Raw genomic sequence first — 23,218 nt, forward strand, 5'->3', positions numbered from 1 at the left:
TGCTTGAGTAAATCGGTACAATATTTCTCTCAAATATACTTAAGTAAAGTAAATTCAGGGATTTTAAAAACTCTGCAGAAGGTAGAAGTAGCATACATTAAAAAGCTACTGGATTGCAGTAATTTGAGTAAATGTATATTTTCTTTCCACTGCTGATCATATGTTATGATATTGCTTAAACTGTCAGGTCAAATGAAGCCAAACTTTTACTCGAATGAAGAGCCGTTTTGGGAGCCGAAGAGTTGGCTTTTCAAATGAACCGGACCACTGAAAAGAGTCATAATCTCCATCACCACTGTAGAGGGCAGCAGCGCGCCTTGGTTGCGTCTGGTCTGCTGGAAATTTAGAGACGAGGAAGAAGCAGGGGAAACGCCATTCTCGTCACAGTCGATGGAAAACACAAAGGAACTTTACAGCTGAGTAAAGAGCCAGAATGTTTTCTTTGGATCGGTTCAGAGATGTCAACGAGCGACCAACTGCTGCAGCTGAGGAAATATGTGACGATGCTACAAGAGCTGCCGTCGAGGACGAGGCAGAGATCGACCGTCAGCGCAGAATGCTGGATATCGTTTGGAAGCCTCACATCCTCTTATACAGAATAGGTGAGGAAATACGATTTTAGCTTTGAATTTGTGCTCAGAGATACTGTTATTAAGACGAAACATGGGTGTCATTTGTTAAATAAACAAACAGTAACTGATATTTGTAGACTGAGTCGTAATGGGCTAAGGTTAGCATATATATTACGTTGAAAGGGGAATGGATCCAACCGACAGTTTTTCAAAACTGTGGTCAAGCCAGCCTCCACATCTTTTTGTGGTGCACGTGTAGAAAAACATTATGGTAAAGGAGTTGAAACCATACATATGAGTAAGTAGATATGACACGCCCCTTTGAGCTGCATGCCTACGGCGAGGCTAAGCTAGTGGGGGCAGTGTCAGTGCATCCCATGGTTGTAGGTGGCATGAAAACTAAAACAAGGATGACTGCAAATTGTGCTGCATGCGGTTGCACACTACGCCGTACGGTTGAAACAAGGAAACTGGGAATAACCTTTCATAGGTAAATAGTTTTTGGCTCTTTTTTCATTATTGAATTTTGTTGAGAGCTTCCAGTCTATGAGATGTTCAGTAACTACTTGGCTACTAGCAAAACACTAACGCGAGCTAGCAGCTTGACAGCCAAATACCAGAAGATTAATAGTAGCTGTAGTATAGTTGTACAAGCAGTAGTAGTAATATTAAAAGTACACGCAGTAATAGTAGTATAAATAGCCGTTAGAGTCGTAGAAGTAGTATCAGCATTTATAAAAGTATTACCAGTTGTAGTAGCAGTGCCAGTATTAGCAGTAGTAGTTGGTGTACTACCACTGCTACCTAGTAATCACATTATATTACTACTACCACTACTACTAGTAGTTATGTAAGTTATATACATTATAGTTATAATATATATATATATATATATATATATATATATATATATAGTTATATGCGTTTTATAAGTCCAAGGTGTAGTGAAGTGTTACTAATTACTCAGGGACATGCACAACAATTTCAATGTACCTGTTTCTAACTTGTACAAATGGCAATAAACTCTATTCTATTCTATCTACTAGTATATATATATATATATATATATTATCTTTCTATTTTTATACATATAACTATGTATCTATGTATAGCCTATACATTTATATATATAATCGCAGAACATAAAAGATTCCCTGGCCTCTGGACTTAAAGAGTAAAATAACTACAGTTGTAGGGCTACATTGGTAGAAAGCCTTCTCCACTTTTTTTTTTTTTAAATCAGTCGTTCTGTATTAATTGCACATGTTTTGATGTTGACAATAAAATAAACCGCATGAAAATCGGTTGAGAAATGAGCAAGTTGTAATTTATTTTCAATGTATATGCATTGCCTTTAAAGGGAAAGTTACCCTGACCAAGGTGGCTGCCACGTAGGCATGTCGTTTAGTTGGCTGCTACAGCGTGCCGACGTATCTAGCGTTCTATAGATATCTATGCTTAAAACCACTGAAATCAAAATACACAATGTCATTCAGCCCCACCCCCCCAGTTCAGTAAATCCAATGGAATAATGTTTATAACCACAATTTTAAAGCTGCTTCTCTAAACTTTACACAAAATTAAAGAAATACATACATACAATACATACATACATACAATATGCTGTATAATTAATTACAGATATATTTCAAGAGTACCTGCAGGAGTTTTTTAAAGGAGAATGATCATAAGAGGTCTACTAAAAGAACCAAGTTAGAGGGCTGCGTTAAGATCAGGTCTGAATTTAAATTTTGCAGAGGTTAGAGGAGTGCAGGAATTGATGATCTATTACATTAGTGGACCTATTCAAAATGTTCAGGGTTCATGATGGCGCCCCCCTCAGCATGGTGCCCTAGGCAGCTGCCTATATCGCCTATGCCAAGAACCCTGATGTCATAGATATCAGTTCTTTTGTGCCACCTGGACTGCTGGCTTTCATTGGGGAGATTGCACCCACGCTACCGCCATATGCAAGAGGGGGAGTTGCCGCTGATGATGAATGTAAGTCAATGATGGCAGTAGGTCTATTTTACCTCAAAGAAGAATTAATCAATTTTCAAGCAGTTTGTTTGACGATCCAGGATAACTGATCTAATGAAAAACCCAGGTTCTCATACAAAAATCTTTCCTTAATTTAAGGTCGCAGTGCTTTTTTATACAACAAACAGCAACGTGTATTCACATGTAAACTTTGTCCTATTTTCATGATCAGTCTTTAAATTTACAAAGAATGTGTCATTGATATGTGGTGCTGAATAGGTAGAAACATTTTGGTTGAACAAACTGCTGTATACTGGCACTAATGACATGTTTCCTCCCCCTAACTTTGTTTTGTTTTTGTATCTCAAGACGTCCCACAGCAACATGTGTGTAAGGAGCAGGAGGATGAGCAGCAGCTCTGTCACCAGGAGAGGAAGTCCAGTCTGGACCAGGAGGAGCCAGAGCCTCCGCAGATGAAAGAGGAGCAGGAGGGAGAGTGGATCAAACAGGAGGAGACTGACACATCAGCTTGGAATCTTTACATTCTTACTCACACTGGTACTAATCATACACCTGTGGTACCTGTGTAAGATCATTCACACAAGAATGTCATTTAGATATGCACTTAAATATCCATACTTTATCATGACTAGTGTTCAGTCATGTTACTGTTAAAGTTACTTGTCATGTTACCAGATTTCTGCCATTAAAAACATTCCTGCATTACATAGTGAGGAAAGTAACATGTGAAGCCCAGTTTAGACCAAAGATTCATGACACAATTAGACAGAACAGCTCCAGTCAGACTAGCTGATGGTGTTGTCAGTTTCAGTTTGTCTGGTTGTAAATCTTTGGTCTGATCTAGGATTTTTATACTCAGTATGGGAGATTTCAAGACACTTTGGCTCTAACAATCAGTTTCACAATACATATGGGCACTGTGTTTTTCCTCTACCTTCACTTTGTTTTGTTATTGTATCTCCAGACATCCCACAGCAACATGTGTGTAAGGAAGAGGAGGATGAGTGGCAGCTCTGTCACCAGGAGAGGAAGTCCAGTCTGGACCAGGAGGAGCCAGAGCCTCCACAGATGAAAGAGGAGCAGGAGGGAGAGTGGATCAAACAAGAGGAGACGGAAATATTGATAATGACTCCTACTCAGGAGGAAGGTGAGCACAGAGAAGCAGGTGAGAGTCTGTATGCATGCATGCAACGTATGTGGAAAAGGTTTTAAATATGCAATCAGAATTGGAAACAAGTAAGGGTTAATGAGACAGAGCTGTCCACTCCCGGCAGGTGCTGATTCTCCATTAGAGACACAATATTTATCAGAAATTATCATGCTGGCATATCAGAAGCGTTTCCTTGGGCTCTACAAAGAAATAATGGCTTTTTCATTTTTGTTTTATGTTATTTGAATCTTCTGGCAATAGTTTATAGAAATTAGAATTCGAGAGAAGTGAGTTTTTTGTGACACTCACCTCTCAGAGTTAAGGTGAACCTGGGAACATGTCGAACATTGAAAATAGGAGATAAGACCAACTTGTGTCACTGGGTTTTAAACCTGGAGTCTGACATTTCTATTATGTCAGTTAAGTGTCGGTTAATGCCAACCCACAGGCTCCTTCGGCTGGCAATGCTGTACTCCCCGCTTAAAAAATATGACCGCCCAAGTTGCCATAGTTACTCCTATCATTTAACTGTTGCCGCGCATTAATATGCAACAGTGTAAAGATTTTCTGACCAGAACTACTTGAGAAGGTCCAAAGGTGTTCATATATCAGAAGTTAATGGACACCGATGGAATTTCCAGAGCCAATCAGAATCGAGTGTCGCTGAAACCAAATTAAAATATGTGGTTAGATTTCAGAATGACATACTCCAGATTGATGCCAGACCATATTTCCTTTCACTACATCGCCAAGACGTCATAATGGGGTGTAGCAGAGCCCGTTGTCAACAGGTCTGAGGAGCAAGAGGAAGCACATTTACTTATAAAGGGTTACTGACCCATGGTAGAAGCACAAAAATCCACATGAAAGATGTCAGTGATTTCTGAAAAGTTCTAAAGAAAAAATGAAAAACACGGTGCGATAAGCCAAGTTTCTTCCTTTGATAACATGCAGCATGGAGAGAAGTCCCTAAAGTGTTCTTTCCCGTCATTCACAACACTTCCGCCTTTTCTACCTGTTGAGATGACAGGAGACGTATCTTTAGGGGTTACTCCTGCAGCATCTGTAGGAAAGGATTCTGTGAGAAATCACATTTGAATCTACATATTCAAACTCACACAGGTATAAAGCTGTACGCCTGTGGAACCTGTGGGAGATCATTTACCTGTAAATATTTCCTGGTCAGACGCTTAAAGTTCCATGCAGACAATAATGCATAAACTGAACATGTAGCAGATCTCCCAGAACTGGTACTGACTATGCAACTGAAATCAAAATAGACAATTTCATAGATATCAGTACATAGATGCCGCCTGGTCTGCTTGCTTTCAATGGGGAGGTTGCACCACGCGACCGCCATATGCAAGAGGGGGAGTCGTAGCTGATGATGACTGTAAGTCAATCCAAAGAAAAACCCAGGTTCTCATACCAAAATCTTGACCTAATGTAAGGTTGCAGTGGTTCTCTATGAAATAAACATCACCATGTGTACTCACATGTAAAACTTTGTCCTATTTTCATGATCAGTCCTTAAAATAACAAAGAATGTTTCATTGATATCATGTGGTAGTGAAAGGTAGAAACATTTTTGCTGAACAAACAGTTGTATACTGGCACTAATGACATACTTCCTCCCCCTGACTTTGTTTTGTTTTTGTATCTCCAGACGTCCCACAGCAACATGTGTGTAAGGAGGAGGAGGATGAACAGCAGCTCTGTCACCAGGAGAGGAAGTCCAGTCTGGACCAGGAGGAGCCAGAGACTCCACAGATGAAAGAGGAGCAGGAGGGAGAGCAGCTCAAAGAGGAGGAGACTGACACGTTGATGTTGACTCCTACTCAGGAGGAAAGTGAGCACAGAGAAGCAGATGGACAACATGAACACCAGCTCCTTTCTCACAACTCTCATGTTGCTGAGAATCAAGATCCCAAAGAGAACAAGCAGAAAGACTCAGAGATAACTGGAAAATCAAAACATAGACAAGAGAGAGACAGAAAACACACAGGGGAGAGTCTGTATTCATGTGAAGTGTGTGGAAAAGGATTTAAACATAGAAAGAATTTGAAACAACACATGATGACACACACAGGTGAGAGGCTGTATTCATGTAGAGAATGTGGAAAAGGATTTAGACATAAACCTAATTTGAAACAACACATGAGAATACACACAGGTGAGAAGCCTTACTTATGCACCACCTGTGGAAAAAGATTCAGTTGGAAATCAGGTCTGAATCTTCACGTTCTTACTCACACAGGTACAAAGCCGCATACCTGTGGTACCTGTGGAGGATCATTCACAAATGCAAGGTCTCTGGGCAGGCACATAAAGATCCATACAGATGAAAAACCACACACCTGTACAATGTGCAACAAATCTTATAGACATAAAAGTAATTTGACAGTCCACATGTTAACACACACTGGTGAGAAGCCTTTCTCCTGCAGCACCTGTGGAAAAAGATTCAGTCAGAAATCAAATTTGAATAATCACCTTCAAACTCACACAGCTACAAATTCTTATAGCTGTGGTGCCTGTGGACGATCATTCACATATAAATATACTTTGGATGAACACTTAAAAATCCATACAGGGGAAAAACCACATACCTGCACATTGTGCAACAAATCTTTTAGACTTAAATATAATTTGATAGCCCACATAAGAAGACACACAGGCGAGAGACTTTACTCCTGCAGCACCTGTGAAAAGAGATTCAGTCAGAAAGTACATTTGAAGCGGCACATTCGTACTCACGCAGCTCCACCAACTTGTGCTTTGGACAATCACTTAAAAATCCATACGCAGGAAAAACGACACACCTGCACAATGTGCAACAAATCTTACAGACATAAAAGTCATTTGACAGTCCACATGAGGACACACACAGGTGAGATGCCTTACTCCTGCAGCACCTGTGGAAAAAGATTCAGTCATAAATCAAATTTTAATCGTCACATTCTTACTCACACAGGTACAAAGCTGTATGCCTGTGGTACCTGTGGAAGATCATTCACAAATAAAAGGTCTTTAAACTACCACTTAAAGATCCATGCAGACAATAACAGTTAAACTTCCAAAACATGTGGCAGGTCTCTCAGGTGCTGACTTGATGGTTCATGAGAGAAGAACTGACACTGCTGAGAAGCTGTACCTTTGATATCTGAGATCTGCTAGAAAAGAGACTTTGACTCCTCTACTTTTTCATGACTAGTGTTAGGTCATGTTACTGTTAAAGTTACTTGTTACTTGTATTGACGCCCCCGGGGTCCTCACGCCAATGCCAGTTGTTCCCCACTCTCAACTTTTGCCGTGCATCTAGAGCCAGGATCCTGTCACTCACAATCAGGAAAGTAAAATGTCAAGACAGCAGCATGTCTCAAAAATTATCAATGAAAAATAAAATAACAACCCCGGCTGTTCTCTACAGTGGATAAACTAATGAATTGAGTTTACATCCGTATGAAATGTGCTGTGCAAATAAAGTTGAGTTGAATTATGTTCTCCTTGGTTTTGTGTGTGTGTGTGGGGGGGGGGGGGGGGGGGTTAATTTGCTTGAATTGTTCATTTGTTTGATTATTTTTAATGTTCTGTAAAGCAGATTGAGTTTACAACAGTATGGAATGTGCTGTGCAAATAAAGTTGAATTAAATGTTTATGTCACCAGATTCCTTCAATTAAAAATATCCCTGCATTACATAGTGAAAAAGTAAGACGTGAAGCCCAGTTCAGACCAAAGATTTATGACACCACCAGATAGAACAGCTCCAGTCAGACCAGCTGATGGTGTTGTCAGTTTCAGCTTGTCTGGTTGTAAATCTTTGGTCTGATCTGGGATTTAGAGTACTTTTGCTTTACTGAAGATTGAAATGTTTTTGTGACTTGCTACACTGTGCATCTTCATGCAGCTTTATGTACAGCTCATTCTCTGCAGTTTAATAAATACAGTTCTTCATTTCAATAATGTGACAGCAAACTTAGATCAGAGCTATACAGTATTAAACAGCTGTTTGAATGAGAACTCTACAACATAAGCTTCTGAACTTTTGCTTCATGTTGATGTTTTTCTTGTCCTTTTTGTACAGAGTTGAACATTAACAGATTTTTCCACACAGTAAATGTTCTGTCACTAGTTATTTCAGCTGGCTGCTCATGCATATTGACACAGATGTATTTTACCTTCAGCTGGTACACAGCTATTTGCTGACAAGTTGGAGAGAAACAGAAACTGTGCATGTGCTTTGAGGATTAGCATTTTTAACGACAGTGAAATTGAAAAACATGTATTTTTGCACAAATGTATTACTTTATTTAGAATAGATTACTTGACCTTCAGAACTAGCGTGTTAACTACATGTTGTAACAATAAAGTATTGTGAGTTCTTTAATGGCTTCACTTGAGGCGAGTTATTCTGCTGTCTGTTGTTTATAAAGTCTTTGAGGGCGTTTTGACCAAGTGGTCTGGTTCAGATCAGTTCACTACTGTACTAGTTATTTGATAACCTGATTTTCAATAAGGGTCTGTTTTCTTTGATGCACGTAGTTAAAGATGTATGATTTATTTACATGTTGAAAATTGTATACTACTTAATATTTGTCATGCTGTTGGTTAGTATCATACTTTCTCATTCTGTATTGTGTGGTTTTTATCCCATTAAAATCATCAAACAAAAAAACAGGCATGAATGCATTATTACACTACTTTAAGAAACAAGTAAAGGAAGTGGAAGTTTGAAATCATTGTTTTATTACAAGTGCTTCCTCGACTACAGGTGTGTCCTAACTTTTTCTGCTTTGGGCCATATACAGAAATATATACAGTTATTTAAGTCAAACCAATCCAATCTAAGTTTATACATACTTAGCGATTGAATACACCTCAATGGTTTGTTAATGGCTGACAAGGCAAATAGACCGGGGGCTTCTCATTACAAAGTTTTGTCCATCCTCGCCTCCTCTCCCCTCGACTGACCTGGAAATTGTTCTCCCTCTGCCTTGATGAAGGATCTTCCAATTCCTTAAACTCACCTGGAGGAGGTGAGGATGGAGGAAGGAAGCAGCTCCGGGAGGAGCTCAGACCGAGGAAACACCAGTCTATCCTCCAAACCAATCAGGTTGCACCTTTGGTAAAAAGACTTCCGTGGAGGATACACCAGTGCTTCCCTGCTCAACCCAGAGCTGCTTCCTTCCTCGTTCCTCACCTCCTCCAGGTGAATTTAAGGAAATGGAAGATCCTTCATCATGGCGGAGGGAGAACGGTCAGTCGAGGAGAGAGGAGGCGAGGATGAACAAACTGTTGTAATGAGAAGCAACCCTAGAGTCATTTTCAAGATTTGGGGGAGGCAATTAGATTTCTGGGGGCACTGTTTGGCCCTGATTACCACTGGATCCACCCCTGAAATGCTACTGGTGCTGCCATTTGCTGCAGTAATCTATCAGGACATTATTAATCAAGATATATTCTTGTCAAAATGTTTGTCTATAGAATCAACATGGTAGCACGGCCTAGTGGTGAAACTAAAAAGTACAATACAGTTGAGCACAAGCTTCATCATCTCATGTGGGACATATTTCATTTTATGTCTAGAATTTGCTGCAGGCCAATCAAAAATGGACTATGAGCAAAAAAAATTTTTTAAAAGGGCTTACACAATGGCACAAATGAAAATTTCACCATCTGAACCCTATAATGGTTTTGAAACACCAGCTCCAAAGTGAGGTGACTTTTAGTTAAGATACCATTGTAATGGTTGGTTGCTGGTTTTAGGTGGTCTTAGCAGCATTAGCATTAGCTCCAGGATAGCACGTTAGCTCAGACAAGTGACAAGACAAAAGTATGGGGATTTCTACACAGCACTTTATTTTACAACACTGAACATAGACCAGACAAAGCCAGGTCCCCACTGCGCTACATTCACTAGTCATACATGAGCAGTTAAATATAGACATGACCTTTGTCCAATTCTTTCTGCAGTCTATGGGAGAGACACACACTAGCTACTTTCTGGTTCATACAACATAAACAAAGCAACGGCCCCACTTTGTGGCCTAATTAGGTACTGTAATGAAATTCTGACTCCTATATATATATTCCCCGATGAAAACGAAGCTCTCCTCAGCCGTACACAGCCGAAGAAACAAGCAAATCTTAACCTAACACATAGCTACACATAGACTAAATGAAGAGCTAGCATTTCACTGAGGGTAAGACATTATGCTCAGTATACTGACATACATATTAGCTAACAGAATATGCAGTACCATGAAAAAACAAAGTACACTTATCTGACTATAAAGGTAAAGAAAAATAGTGCAAAATCCCTTTATGCTTTTTGTTTAGCTCAGAAATTTTAATAATTCAGCTTTTACATGAATAAGGTGAAAACTGTATTTGCATCTTAACCTGTGGCAAAACCACATAAGCAAGATATCACAAAACATATCTATAAAGGAACATGTGGCAAAGTAGGGTAAGGGACAATAACAGATTTTAGTGATTAAAGCCAGACAACCCACCTAGGGACGCCTAATGAACTGTACCAAGTTTGAAACATAAAAGCCATTCTATCGATTTGGTGCAAATTCAGATTTGGAATTTGATCAAAATTTGTATTTCATTTCATACACATTTTTATCATGTATCTGTTGCACTATATCTAAGGCATACATATTTAGTACTTAGAATTTGTTTTGTTTTTTCAAACTACAATATATTGCCTAAAGTATTCACTCACCCATCCAAATAATTGAAATCAGGTGTTTCAATCACTTCTATGGGCACAAGTGTATAAAATCAAACACCTAGGCGTGCAGACTGTTTCTACAAACATTTGTGAAAGAATGGGTCACTCTCAAGAGCTCAGTGAATTCCAGCGTGGTACTGTGATAGGATGCCACCTGTGCAAGAAGTCCAGGGGTGAAATGTCCTGGCTCCTAAATATTCCACAGTCAACTGTCAGTGGTATTATAACAAAGTGGAAGCCATTGGGAACGACAGCAACTCAGCCACCAAGTGGTGGGCTATGTAAAATGACAGACAGTGGATGTTGAGGCGCATAGTGCACGGAGGTCACCAACTTTCTGCAGAGTCGATGACTACAGACCTGGTAGGCCACGTTAAATGACGAAGCGAGGTCAGCTGATCCTGAAGGGCATAGTGTGCGGAGGTTGCTGACTTTCTGCAGAGTCAATTGCTACAGACCTCCAAACTTCATGTGGCCTTCAGGTTAGCTCAAGAACAGTGTGTAGAGAGCTTCATGGAATGAGTTTCCATGGCTGAGCAGCTGCATCTAAGCCATACATCACCAAATGCAATGCAAAGCATTTGATGCAGTGGTGTAAACTTTATTTGCACAGCACATTTCATACTGTTGTAAACTCAATCTGCTTTACAGAACGTTAAAAACAATCAAACAAATCAACAATTCAAGCAAATCCCCCCCACATCAGCCTGGTCTATCCACGTTGGAAGTGAAACTAAATTAATGCTGAAGTTTTGTGAAAATGAAGCTTTAGATCAGTTAATTCTCTGTTTTGTAACTAGTTATTCATCTACACTTTACTTTAGGTAACTTGTGAAAACATCTGTCTGTTGCTATTGTACATACTCGTAAAACGGAGGGTTGCAGCCTGTTTTATAACATGATCAGCACACCCAGGATTTCTGACTTAATCTAGTCTGATTTTAACACCAGTTAAACCTTTGGTTTATTTTCAATGTGAAAAAATATTTATGGTATAGCTCTAAATTTTTATATTGTTGTATAATCTGTTATAGACTAGATATATTTGCATATTAACATATCGCTACGACTAAAAATGTTTCTACACATATTCCATCAGTTGAGGATCTGTACTCACAGTGGTGAGTACAGATCCTCACCACTTAAGATGTAGCTATTTCTTTAAAAAGCACTTGCACCTGAAATAAAGCAGTTTCCTGCTTATTCCCCACTGATTTCTGTCATTCATCCTTTCTACAACTCAGCTGGACCACCAGACTCGTGCCCCATGAGATTTTACATTCAAAGCCTTTACAGCCCGCCCATCAAATGAGGAGACGCGTGTCCTTGGAAACGCAAACTATTTTGTTGTTTTGCATACTAAACCAAACCAAACCATACTCAATCAAACTGGACCCCTGATGGAAACGCAGCTAAAGTCCCTTTTCTAGCAGATCTCAGATATCAAAGGTACAGCTTCTCAGCAGTGTCAGTTCTTCTCTCATGAACCATCAAGTCAGCACCAGTTCTGAGAGACTTGAAACATGTTTAGGACGTTTAACCTTTATTGTCTGTATGGATCTTTAAGTGGTTGTCCAAAGAACTTTTTTTGTTTGAATGATCTTCCACAGATACCACAGATGTGCGGCTTTGTACCTGTGTGAGAAAGAATGTGATGATTCATGTCTGATTTCCAACTGAATCTTTTTCCACACGTGCTGCAGAAGGCTTTTCACCTGTGTGTCTTCTCATGTGGGCTGTCAAATCACTTTGTTGTCTAAAAGATTTGTTGCACATTGTGCAGGTATGTGGTTTTTCACCTGTATGGATCTTTAAGTGCCTATCCAAATTAGATTTCAGTGTGAATGATCTTCCACAGGTACCGCAGGTGTACGGCTTTGTACCAGTGTGAGTAAGAATATGCCGATTCAAATATGATCTCTCACAGAATCTTTTTCCACAGGTGCTGCAGGAGTAAGGCCTCTCACCTGCGTGTGTTCTCATGTGGGCTGTCAAATCACCTTCATGTCTGAAAGATTTGTTGCACATTGTGCAGGTATGTGGTTTTTCACCTGTATGGATTTTTAAGTGCCTATCCAAATGAAATTTCTGTGTAAATGATTTTCCACAGGTACCACAGGTATACGGCTTTGTACCTGTGTGACTTTTAATGTGCTTATTCAAATTTGATTTCTGGCAGAATCTTCTTCCACAGGTGCTGCAGGAGTAAGGTTTTTCACCTGTGTGTGTTCTCATGTGGATTGTTAAATCACTTTGTTGTCTGAAAGACTTATTGCAAATTGTACAGGTATGTGGTTTTTCATCTGTATGGACTTTTAAGTGCCTATCCAAATGAAATTTTTGTGTGAATGATCTTCCACAGGTACCACAGGTGTACGGCTTTGTACCTGTGTGAGTAAGAATGTGCTGATTCAAATGATATTTCTGACTGAATCCTCTTCCACAGGTCCTGCAGGAGTAAGGCTTCTCATCTGTGTGAGTGAGAATGTGCCTAATCAAACAATATTTCTTAAAATATTCTTTTCCACAGGTGTTACAGGAGTGACAACTCTCACCTGTGTGTGCCAACATGTGTTGTCTCAAAGTCTTTTTATGTTTAAACCATTTTCCACATACTTCACATGAAAACAGCCTCTCATCTGTGTGTTTTCTGTCTCGCTCTTGTCTTTGTTTTGATTTTCCAGTTATCTCTGAGTCTTTCTGCTTGTTCTCTTTGGGATCTTGATTCTCAGCAACATGAGAGTTGTGAGAAAGGAGCTGGTGTTCATGTTGTCCATCAGCTTCTCTGTGCTCACTTTCCTCCTGAGTAGGAGTCATTATCAATGTGTCCGTCTCCTCCTGTTTGAGCTGCTCTCCCTCCTGCTCCTCTTTCATCTGTGGAGGCTCTGGATCCTCCTGGTCCAGACTGGACTTCCTCTCTTGGTGACAGAGCTGCTGCTCATCCTCCTCCTCCTTACACACATGTTGCTGTGGGACGTCTGGAGATACAAAAACAAACCAAAGTGAAGGTAGAGGAAAAACATAGTACCAATATGTATCGTGCAACTGATTGTTAGAGCCTAAGGGTCTTAAGTAAGTTTAGATGTTATCACATAGACCGGGGTTCAGTGACTGCTGAGGCTCAAACCCACAACCTTCAGATTGCAAGATGTCCGACTGTACCTGCTGAACCATAGTCCATGGGCATTACAAGTTTAGAATGTTTCTCCACTGTGCAGATGATTAGTAAAAACACAAGCAGAAATTAAAGCTGCAAGAAGCAATAACGCCCTTGCACATTCACGCACTTCAGGTCTTGGCTCATGCCAGGTTGTGGCTGTGATTTCTGTCAAAAAAGTGAACTGTGAAACAGCTGTGACCTCATGTGTCTTACAAAATATCAAGTTAGAGCACACAGTGAAAATGTGGTGTGAAGTAAATAATTTAAATCATGCAGGGATTTCTTTTTGTTTCCAATGGGGGAAATTAGAACAAGGATATACATTGCTGGCATAAAGATATGGTCATTGAATTTGTGAGAAGTAACGTTGGCTGACTGCTTATTGGTCTAAGAGGAGTATTTGACACCATTGTACCACTCAGGCAGCATGTGTTGTCGCATGTTTTGTTGGCATGTCTTAGGCTTTTTTAGGACACCTGGCACAGCTGAATGTATTTATTTAATGTTTTATTTAAGCCTTTTGTAACAGTCACCACCAAGTAGCATGCAACCATTTTTGCAAAGAAAACTATGAGTTTCAGAATAACTTATTTAGTTCCAATTTTAAATTCTGTTGCTGTCAGAATGGATATATGCATCTTTTTGCTAACTTGCTTTGTGTCTTTTCTTTGATCTGGGAAACACCTAAGGTAGTTTGCATGTCTATTCAGAACATTACAGTGTGATGTTTTGAAAATCCGGACACATGTTGGTTGATATCTGATCTTTCCACAGTGATATTATCCTAGATGTTCATTAGTCTCACTTACATTTTAGTCATTGCTACCCATCATGATTTTAGTTTTTTTTTTTTTTACGAAAACCAAAAGACATTTTTGTCCAGTTTTGCTTCATAGAAAGTGGTTTAAGTTCAGTCCAGCTCTTCTAACCCTACAAATTCCCGAAGAGGTATTTGTAGAAATATGGCCTCTGTAATATGCTGCTTTTTTAACACAGAAACAAAAATGGTGGACTTCCTGTTTATGATATGGCATGGGGCCATAAAGATCTTTGTAAATCTTGATACTGTATTCAAGCTCAAGAATTTTCAGAATCCTAGGTTAAACCTGCTGCAGGGGCTGAATTATTGAAATATTGTAGGGGGCGCCACTGAGTCAATGAGCCACGCCCACCAACAATGTTAACATCAATTATGTCGATTTGCTACTGAGTATTTTTGTGTCCTGTGTCATGGCTGTACAAGTGTTTAAAGTCCATGAAAATACTACTTCCAGTTTCTTGGGGATGAAAAATTCGCCATGGCCACGACCTTTCAGTGATGAAAAAGTAGGTAAAAAACGTTCAACTATGACAAGTCTTCTTATAACGCACAGAACTTGGAGGTGTTCGGAAGAATGCCCCAAGAGGCATTTTGAAAATTGTGACCTCTGCGATATATTGCTTTTTGACCACAGAAATCAAAATGCGGACTTCCTGTTTGTGACATGCATAGGTCCAAAAGGCTTTTTTGTAGATCTTAAAATGATACATAAGCTCAAGAATTTTCAGAATCCTAGGTTAAACCTGCTGTGGGGCTGAATTATTGCAATATTGTAAGGGGCGCCACTGAGCCACGCCCACCAACAATGTTAATATCAATCATCTCGTTTTGTTACTGAGCATTTTTGTGTCCAGTTTCATGGCTTTGCAAGTTTTGTAAGCACCAGATAACTCTACTTCCTGTTACATGGCAATGATAACTTGTCATGGCCACACCGTTTTAGATAAGGACTCTTGACCTTCAAATTTGAATAATATCAACCATGAGAGATGTGCCTGGGCTACTTTCAGCAGGATTTGGCCAATCTTCTAATAAATGGAATATTTTACTGAGGACCAGCCACTTTTATCACATGATGAAGCATTTAAATTTGAGGGGCCGTCGTGGCCACGCCTTTTGACTCATGAGAAAGTTGTAAACAACTTTTCACCCAAGACATCTGTTCTTTCTCTACACCAAAGATGAAGCTGTTTGGATGAACGTCCTCAGACAAGTTTGTACAAATATGACCCCTAAAATATGCTGTTTTACAAAAAAAAAATCAAAATGGCCAACTTCCAGTCTTATTTATGACATGGGTCCAAGAGGCTTTTTTGTGCTTCCTGACATGACACATCTGCCCACAAATGTATAGGTTAAACCTGCTGAGGAGGCTGAATTTTTGAAAACTTATGGGGGCGCCATTTAGCCAATAGGCCACACCCAACTAAAAAATGAACATCTGTCTTCTCAGCATGTCATTGGGAATTTTTTTTGCCAAGTTTCAGTGATCTACAAGTGCTAGAAGCATTTGAAAATTCTACTTCCTGTTTGGCAAACAAAATATCAGTATGGCCATGCCTTTTGATGTAGATATTTGACCATAGAATATGTGTAAGGCCAACTCCTTGGGCACTGCCAGAGCAAATTTCAGCATTTGTCCATCCATAAACGAATTGAAAATTCAGGGCGTAGTGACTTCCTCTTGCCAGAGGGTGGTGCTGTGCAATTTATCAAAATATCAAATTAGATCATTTTCTGGGTGGGACTGTTATCAAGCCCATGAAATTTGTCTCAGATACAAGGATGTATACCAGAGTTATGACTGATGCCAAGACAAAAGGCGACTTTTTTGTATATCGCCCTGTAGAGGCCACGTCTTCTAACAAAAAGTCCCAGAATTTTAGACATAAATCCACTTCTTAAGGGCTTCCTGACACAAATTTAATGTAAATATCTTCAAAGGACTTTAAACAGCGGCTTGACCTATCAGCCTGGCACTATCAACCTGACACTCCCTGTCCCCACTGGGTGGCGCTATGACTGAAAAAAATTATAACAAGATGAATGTGTGCAGACATGGAACCAAGATATGTGGTTTTTCACCTGTACGGATTTTTGAGAGCATATCCAAATTACATTTTTGGTGAATTTTGTGTTCTACAGGTACCACAGGTGTACGGCTTCGTACCTGTGTGAGGAAGAATGTGAAAATTCAACGCTGACGTGTCCGTCTCCTCCTGTTTGAGCTGCTCTCCCTCCTGCTCCTCTTTCATCTGTGGAGGCTCTGGCTCCTCCTGGTCCAGACTGGACTTCCTCTCCTGGTGACAGAGCTGCAGCTCCTCCTCCTCCTGCTTACACACATGTTGCTGTGGGACATCTGGAGATACAAAAACAAATCAAAGTCAGGGGGAGGAAACATGTCATTAGTGCCAGTGTACAACTGTTTTTTTCAGCCAAAATGTTTTATACCTATTCAATACCACATGATATCAATGACACATTCTTTGTTATTTTAGCCAGCAGTCCAGGCAGCATCTATGTATCGATATCTATGACAATGGCTGTGTCTGAAATAGGGCTGCAACAAATGATTATTTTTTTATGTCGACTAATCTGGCGATTATTTTTGCGATTGGTCGACTAATCGTGGCTAGTTCGCATACTATTTTGGATCCCCGTTTTACCTCGCCTTCTTATGCATGCACACCTGTCAAAACTTAAAGGTTTAACAAACTGACATGACATGTCAAGTTGCTACATCGTCAAGGTTTGTTTTTCCTCTAATATAAAAGTATTAACTGATAACTAAAGTAAATTGCACACTAAATAGCATTACTGAAAAAAACGTTACCCTAACAAATATTAAAGATGGTTTTCCAACTGATTAACGTACGGCACCAACGTTACAAGCAGGCTACTGGAATTAATCCTTGTGCCTGAAGCACAGAGGGCTTAGTAACTAAATGCAAAAGATCTGAAAGATCTTGCCCACTCACGGTATTTGAAGACGCGGCAGCTACAGTGTGTTTACGTTTTCAGGTGTTCGTGCCTTGTCGTAGTGCTGCCATGGTACGAGAGTTTGACTTGACACAGTTTGCAGTTGACTTGTTTCGCCAATTTGTTTTCTGTAAAATGTTCCCAAACTTTAGAAGCTCTGGGTCGGCTTTTTGGTATGTCCTCCGTGCTTTCAGCCATGCTTAACTTCTTCTTCTTCTCAGTTTCTGTGAATGATGTAAACAGTGGGAGCGATACTGGCCCTACCACTTCCTATAGTGAACTGCAAGTACAGATGAGTCCTTACCGGCCGGTACTAGATTTTACCAATATAAAGAACAATAATACGATGCGTCGACACTTGAATTCCCGTGTCGACAAATTTTTATAGTCGACACAAACGATTGTGTCGACGAATCGTTGCAGCCCTAGTCTGAAATAACTCCCTATTCACTATAGAGTGAATAAACTTTTTGAAGAGGTGTCCGAATTCTGAGTGAGCATTGTTATTCACTTTATAGTGCACTCATTCTATCCCACAATGCATTGTGAAAAGTAGCGAACAACAGATGGTCACTAGACTGTAGAAAGAATTGGACAAACCTGTGTCAAGGTTATTAAAGTTAACTAAAACTAACTAAACAACTAACACTGTCAATAAAAAATCATTTTAGTTGACTGAAACTAAATAAAAACTATGTAAAACTAACTAAAACTACATAGTGCATTTATAAAACTAACTACAATAAAATAAAAACAGAGAGAAAACATCTGTAGTTTTAGTCTTTGACAAAACCATATTGACTGGCACCTACACCCAATTCTGGGGCATGAAAAATGTCCTGGTTTGATTGGTTAAGACAAACAGTGGTAGTTTTACTTCTGGAGTTGTATTCAAACATAATCTACATTGGCTTTATTGTCGGTTGTCACTTGCCCAGCAATATTTACCATCATGCATTGTGGTTGCTACTCTCTAACATGACGGACGAACAAGAGGAGCATAGATACAATATCAAAACCTTTTTTAGGCTTTTTCTGTTTGACTGGTTTTAACCAAAGTATATAATCCGTAAAATATGTTAAGGATTCAAAACATTCCTGCATTGCTTTAAATTAAAAAAAAAACTTTCTTGTATCTTTCCAGAAAAAAATTGTAAATATTAGCAGTAAGCCCATCTGCGCCAGGAGACTTGTTAGATGCTAATTTTGGGATGATGTTATCTAATTCATGGATTTGTTAAATCAGCCTCACAAGTTTCTCTGAAAACAGAATCAGTTTTAGGAATGGAGTTTTATTTTTGTTTTTTAATTAAAGTTTGAAGATCCAGTGACAGAGTATGTAGATGAATAAAGCCTACTGTAGAAGGTAAAAGCTTCCTTCTCAAAGATCTTTTGGTCACTGGATTCTACTCCATCAATTAAAGGGGACATATTACACAAAAATAATTATTTTCAGGCTTTTCCAACAAAAAAATGTCCCCCTGGCCTGTCCACAATCTCCTCAAGTACCAGAATAACAGACATTTCTCTGATTTTAAATTTTGCAAACTCCCATTTCTTGTAAAAAGGAGGTCAGCTCCGTTTAGTTTCACTGTGCCACCCAAGTTTGCTGAGGGGAGAGACTGACTTTTCATTCAGTCTTTGTTAAATACTACCAATAATAATAAAAAATGGTACAGCTGAGGGTCGCTGTGAGAGGAGTTTACTCTCTCCACAGCGCACCGATTGGCTAACCTGTTTGTATAGATGGGGATCAAATCCTGGGTCCTTATGGACCGGATTTTGTGTTTTTGAAATACCTGAAAATTAATAAAATTTCAACTTATTGATACTGCTATTGAGTCTCACAGGCTCTGTGATGTAATGTCATTTTAAGATAAAACTGTTATAACATGTACATCAGTTCTTTCAAGGGGACATGAACTAAAAGCAAATCAGCAGGGATGTCTCGATCCCGATCACATGTATTGGATCGGAGCCAATATTAAGCATTTTTAATTGATTGGTGACTGGCAATTTGATCCGATCAGCCCAGCCAATCATTTACGTCAGTTGCCGTAAATGGAGCACAATTTACGACAGGAAGTAAATGCACCAGTAGCGGTAGCAGCACTAGCTTTCATGTGTTAAAAAAATCTGAACTGAGAGCGAAAACAGTCCAATGGCCTCTTGCAGCATCTGTAACACGACTGTTTCACAAGGTGGTAGCAGGAGAGCTGCGTTTAACTCTACAAATTTGATCCGTCATCTCCAATCAAAACACTCAGCAGAATACACTTCACAAAAGCAACAGTGAAGGCAGACACACCAAAGCAACAAACTCTGGACTTTAAGAGGAAAGACAAGTATCCTCAAGAGAGCAATAAGACAAAAAAGATAACAGAAAAGGTGGTCGAATTCATCGCGTTGGACAACCAGCCCATCTCCGTGGTGGAGTATTTGGGTTTTTGTTGTCTTAATGAGCTTTTAGACCCACGATATGCCCTGCTGTCTCTACATTACACTACCCACGCTGCTTTAACAGAGCTGTACAACAAAGTACAGTGCTTAACAAATGTATTACACCACCTGTCATATTTGGCTCAAAGACCATCCAGCATCATGAAGTGCTTTAATGCGGACTCTTTAATTTTCAGTTTTGAACAGGAATGAGGGATTTCAAACTGAATTCCCCAAATTTGAGCCGGCTCACTGGGCTTCTCTGAGAAGTCAGAAATGAATCAAGCATAACATTCAACCACTAAAACTCATTTTTCTCTTCAGGAATGCAAGTGAATAACTACAAATGGACATATTAATCAAGAAATATTAATGTGCTTTACTATTTTTTTTTTTCATTTTTTTTGTAAATCAGTAAATTTGAAAATTCATGGATAACTAATAATTATAATTTAGCATTAAAAATATCATTTCGGTTAAAGAGTTTCTACATATTGGTGTATTAACCATTGCAGAAACATAAAAAATGATTTTGGTAATTACCAATGCTGTTAATTTAGGGCAGCTTTGGCATAAACCTTACTTTAGTTAGGGTTAGGGTGGTCTAGTAAATTTGTTAAGCACGGTGTGCACAGCACTATTTTTCAAAGAAACATCTGAAAAAAAAGAAGAAGAGTAAAAGATAACATAGCATTTTGTGAATGTTTTGCAGTGTAGTTAATTTATGAAATGTTTCTGCTCAAACTATTTACGGATCTGTCAGGTTTCCAATATGTTTCCCCCCAATGTTAAACTCATTCCTACGCCCTTGGTTTGATCCATTCCCTTTCAACAGGATACAAGTTAACCATAGCCCATGACGACTCAGTCTACAAATATCAGTTATTATTTGTTTATTTCACATATGGGTCCCATAACTCGTCTTAATATCGGCATCTCTGATCACAAATACAAAGCTAAAATCGTATTTCCTCACCTATTCTGTGTAAGAGGATGTAAGGCAGCATTCTGCGCTGACGGTTGATCTCTGCCTCGTCCTCGACGGCAGCTCTTGTAGCATCGTCACATATTTCCTCAGCTGCAGCAGTTGGCCGCTCGTTGACATCTCTAAACTTCTCCAAAGATAACATTCTTGTTCTTTATTCAGCTGTAAAGTTCTTCGGAGTTGTCCATGGACTGTAAAAATGGCGCTTTCCCCAATTCTTCCTCTTCTTCTGAATTCCCGGCAGACCAGACTCAACCAAGGCGCACTGCTGCCCTCTACAGTAGTGAGGGAGATTCCGGCTCTTTTCAGTGGTCCGGATCATTTGGCACAGTTCAGTAAAAAGGGCCCGACCCCGGCTCCCAAACGGCCCTTTATTTGAGGACCAGTTTGGCTTCATTTGACCTGCCAACTTTAGCAATATCATAACATATGATCAGTGGTGGAAAGTAACTAAATACATTTACTCAAATTACTGTAATTGAGAAGCTTTTTGTGTACTCAACTTTTTTGAGTAGTTTTTAAAATCACTTCTTTTACTTTTACTTAAGTATATTTTGAGTGATCATGCTCAAGTTCAAAATACGTGCGGAGAAAAAAAACGGCTATTAAAACGACTCCAAAGTCAGATATCTACCTGTAAGCCATTATTACCAAATATAACATTTGTTAAAATTATATTTATCTGTTTATTCTTGATAAAAAAAAAAACTGCCACTTTCTATGGAAGCTTTCAGCTTCAGGTGGTTTGGGAGTGCAATTTTCCTGCTTGGGTTTTTCATTTATCACTACACAGCACAGTCAACATGACAGCCACAGTTTATTTAGCTAAAATATCTCAGTCGCCCCCTTGTGGCTGGCTGCGATATAGGGACTGATCCTACTGTTGGAGCCTAAAACTTGCATACATTTGATTAAAAAAGTAAAAATATGTGTACAAGAATATGTTAATTAGACTATTGTATCCTGATTGTCATGGATGACCCTGATGAAGGCTACATGCCGAAACACGTCAGTCTAATAAAGTTGTTCCTTAAACTACAAGTGTTGCTGGAGTTTTCTGTTCTCTCAAATTCTGTTTCTCAAAGTTGTCCCCAGATGCTGCAGGAGTGAAGCTTCTCACCTGTGTGTCTTCACTGCCAGGGAACCTTTTGTGCTAATGATGTCCAACAGGTGCCACAGATGTAAACACCCACCCCTAGAAATCATAAAGGAATTCTCAAAGCTGTAGGCCTGGATTACGCAACAAAAAATTCTGAGAGACCTGCCACATGTTCAGAAAATTTTCAAATTATTGTCCGCATGGATCATTACATGATTGTCCGAAGAACTTTTATGTCTGAATTGAAATGAAACCACTTATTTGATAAATACGCTACTGGCTGATAGTGTGACCCATGTTTCTGCAGCAAAACACCTGACACAAGTCCATCCCTCTCACAGTCATAGAGATGAAACTTCAGCAAGTAGCCAGGAAAGCCTGAGGCAGAGGCCGAAACAAGGAGCAGTCTTTGAGTCCTGAAAAGCCTTGAATATGCTTTCACTTCATTTGACAAAACATGGAGCATCCTTTAGTATGACAGCACACAAAACAGAGTTCATTGCAGCAAATGCAAAAATCCAGTGGCAGCAAATACCAAGGAAGACCAAAGTTCTCTGAAGTCTTTGGAGGAGGCATATTAGTGAGCAGCTGAACACATTCAGGGGAAAGCAGGCGTTGACCTTCCCACATAAAAACAAAATATTCCCATCTGATGTGATGTGCACATCACAAAGGTCACGCCTAACGGCACTCATGTAGGCACCTGGGCTTCTCGAGTAGCCATCATCATCATTATAACAAATACTGAACATTTGGATGCAAATCGCTAGAAAAGTGTGAATCAATGACCGTGAAAAACTTCTGGAATCTAAACGTTAATAAGCCAAAACTGTGCCAGTGTCTGACACAATTGGAGCTGGTTTACCATAGTTTTATCCTGTAAATCTTAAACAAACTGAAATTTAGCAAGTTAATTTGGATATTGAAAAGAAAACAGGAGTGTTGCATGGACTAAAGATTTCCACCAACACACCTTGCTTCAAAAGGGCTTAAATTACACCTGCACTGCCATCAACTGCTCTCTGAAGCAAACTGTATTGCCTGATCATTGGTAGTTTAGCTTTAGGGTAAAGTTTGACTTTGTAAGGAGGGGCTGATGTTACAAGGTCCCTCATCACTCTTATATGTAGCTGGACTCTGCAGAGCAAAAGTGCTCTATAGCCAATCAACTGAATTGAGGAGCTATAGTTTAAACAAACTATGCTCCAAGCACTGCAAAAGCACAGATGGTTTTGTGCAGATAAGGGCATAATGAGGAAGGTTTCTGATT

At 39.5% G+C, this 23,218-nt stretch overlaps 2 protein-coding genes across 3 annotated transcripts; one reads left to right on the forward strand and one right to left on the reverse strand.

The window, feature by feature from the left end:
* The first annotated feature begins 100 nt into the window (after nucleotides 1–100).
* LOC121528640 (gastrula zinc finger protein XlCGF57.1-like) lies at nucleotides 101–7,200 on the forward strand. 2 transcript variants are annotated; one of them, XM_041816162.1, is made up of 4 exons: nucleotides 101–602; nucleotides 2,922–3,110; nucleotides 3,538–3,720; nucleotides 5,390–7,200. In XM_041816162.1, exons 1-4 carry the CDS (start codon nucleotides 434–436, stop codon nucleotides 6,793–6,795), a joined length of 1,947 nt encoding a protein of 648 aa, XP_041672096.1. In that variant the 5' UTR covers nucleotides 101–433; the 3' UTR covers nucleotides 6,796–7,200. The 2 variants fall into 2 exon arrangements, with proteins under 2 accessions (XP_041672096.1, XP_041672097.1); XM_041816163.1 differs by lacking the exon at nucleotides 5,390–7,200 and having other exon boundaries at nucleotides 2,922–3,138; nucleotides 3,538–3,629.
* Nucleotides 7,201–10,510: 3,310 nt separating this feature from the next.
* LOC121528649 (gastrula zinc finger protein XlCGF57.1-like) lies at nucleotides 10,511–21,263 on the reverse strand. Its single transcript, XM_041816183.1, has 3 exons — nucleotides 20,841–21,263; nucleotides 16,617–16,805; nucleotides 10,511–13,444 (listed from the first exon to the last, which is right to left on the reverse strand). The coding sequence occupies exons 1-3, from the start codon at nucleotides 20,992–20,994 to the stop codon at nucleotides 12,126–12,128; spliced, it is 1,662 nt and encodes a 553-aa protein (XP_041672117.1). The 5' UTR covers nucleotides 20,995–21,263; the 3' UTR covers nucleotides 10,511–12,125.
* Between the last annotated feature and the right edge of the window lie 1,955 nt (nucleotides 21,264–23,218).

This window comes from Cheilinus undulatus, linkage group 20 (genome assembly GCF_018320785.1).
Source record: "Cheilinus undulatus linkage group 20, ASM1832078v1, whole genome shotgun sequence".
NCBI lineage: Eukaryota > Metazoa > Chordata > Actinopteri > Labriformes > Labridae > Cheilinus > Cheilinus undulatus.

Bases quoted from the DNA above. Each gene is read 5' to 3' on its own strand.
- LOC121528640 (XM_041816162.1), top strand. From the start codon at position 434: ATGTTTTCTTTGGATCGGTTCAGAGATGTCAACGAGCGACCAACTGCT. The intron at 603-2,921 runs GTGAGGAAATAC...TTGTATCTCAAG, and splicing joins CATCCTCTTATACAGAATAG to ACGTCCCACAGCAACATGTG. The intron at 3,721-5,389 runs GTGAGCACAGAG...TTGTATCTCCAG, and splicing joins GACTCCTACTCAGGAGGAAG to ACGTCCCACAGCAACATGTG.
- LOC121528649 (XM_041816183.1), bottom strand. From the start codon at position 20,994: ATGTTATCTTTGGAGAAGTTTAGAGATGTCAACGAGCGGCCAACTGCT. The intron at 16,806-20,840 runs GTGAGGAAATAC...TTGTATCTCCAG, and splicing joins CATCCTCTTACACAGAATAG to ATGTCCCACAGCAACATGTG. The intron at 13,445-16,616 runs GTACGAAGCCGT...TTGTATCTCCAG, and splicing joins TCACATTCTTCCTCACACAG to ACGTCCCACAGCAACATGTG.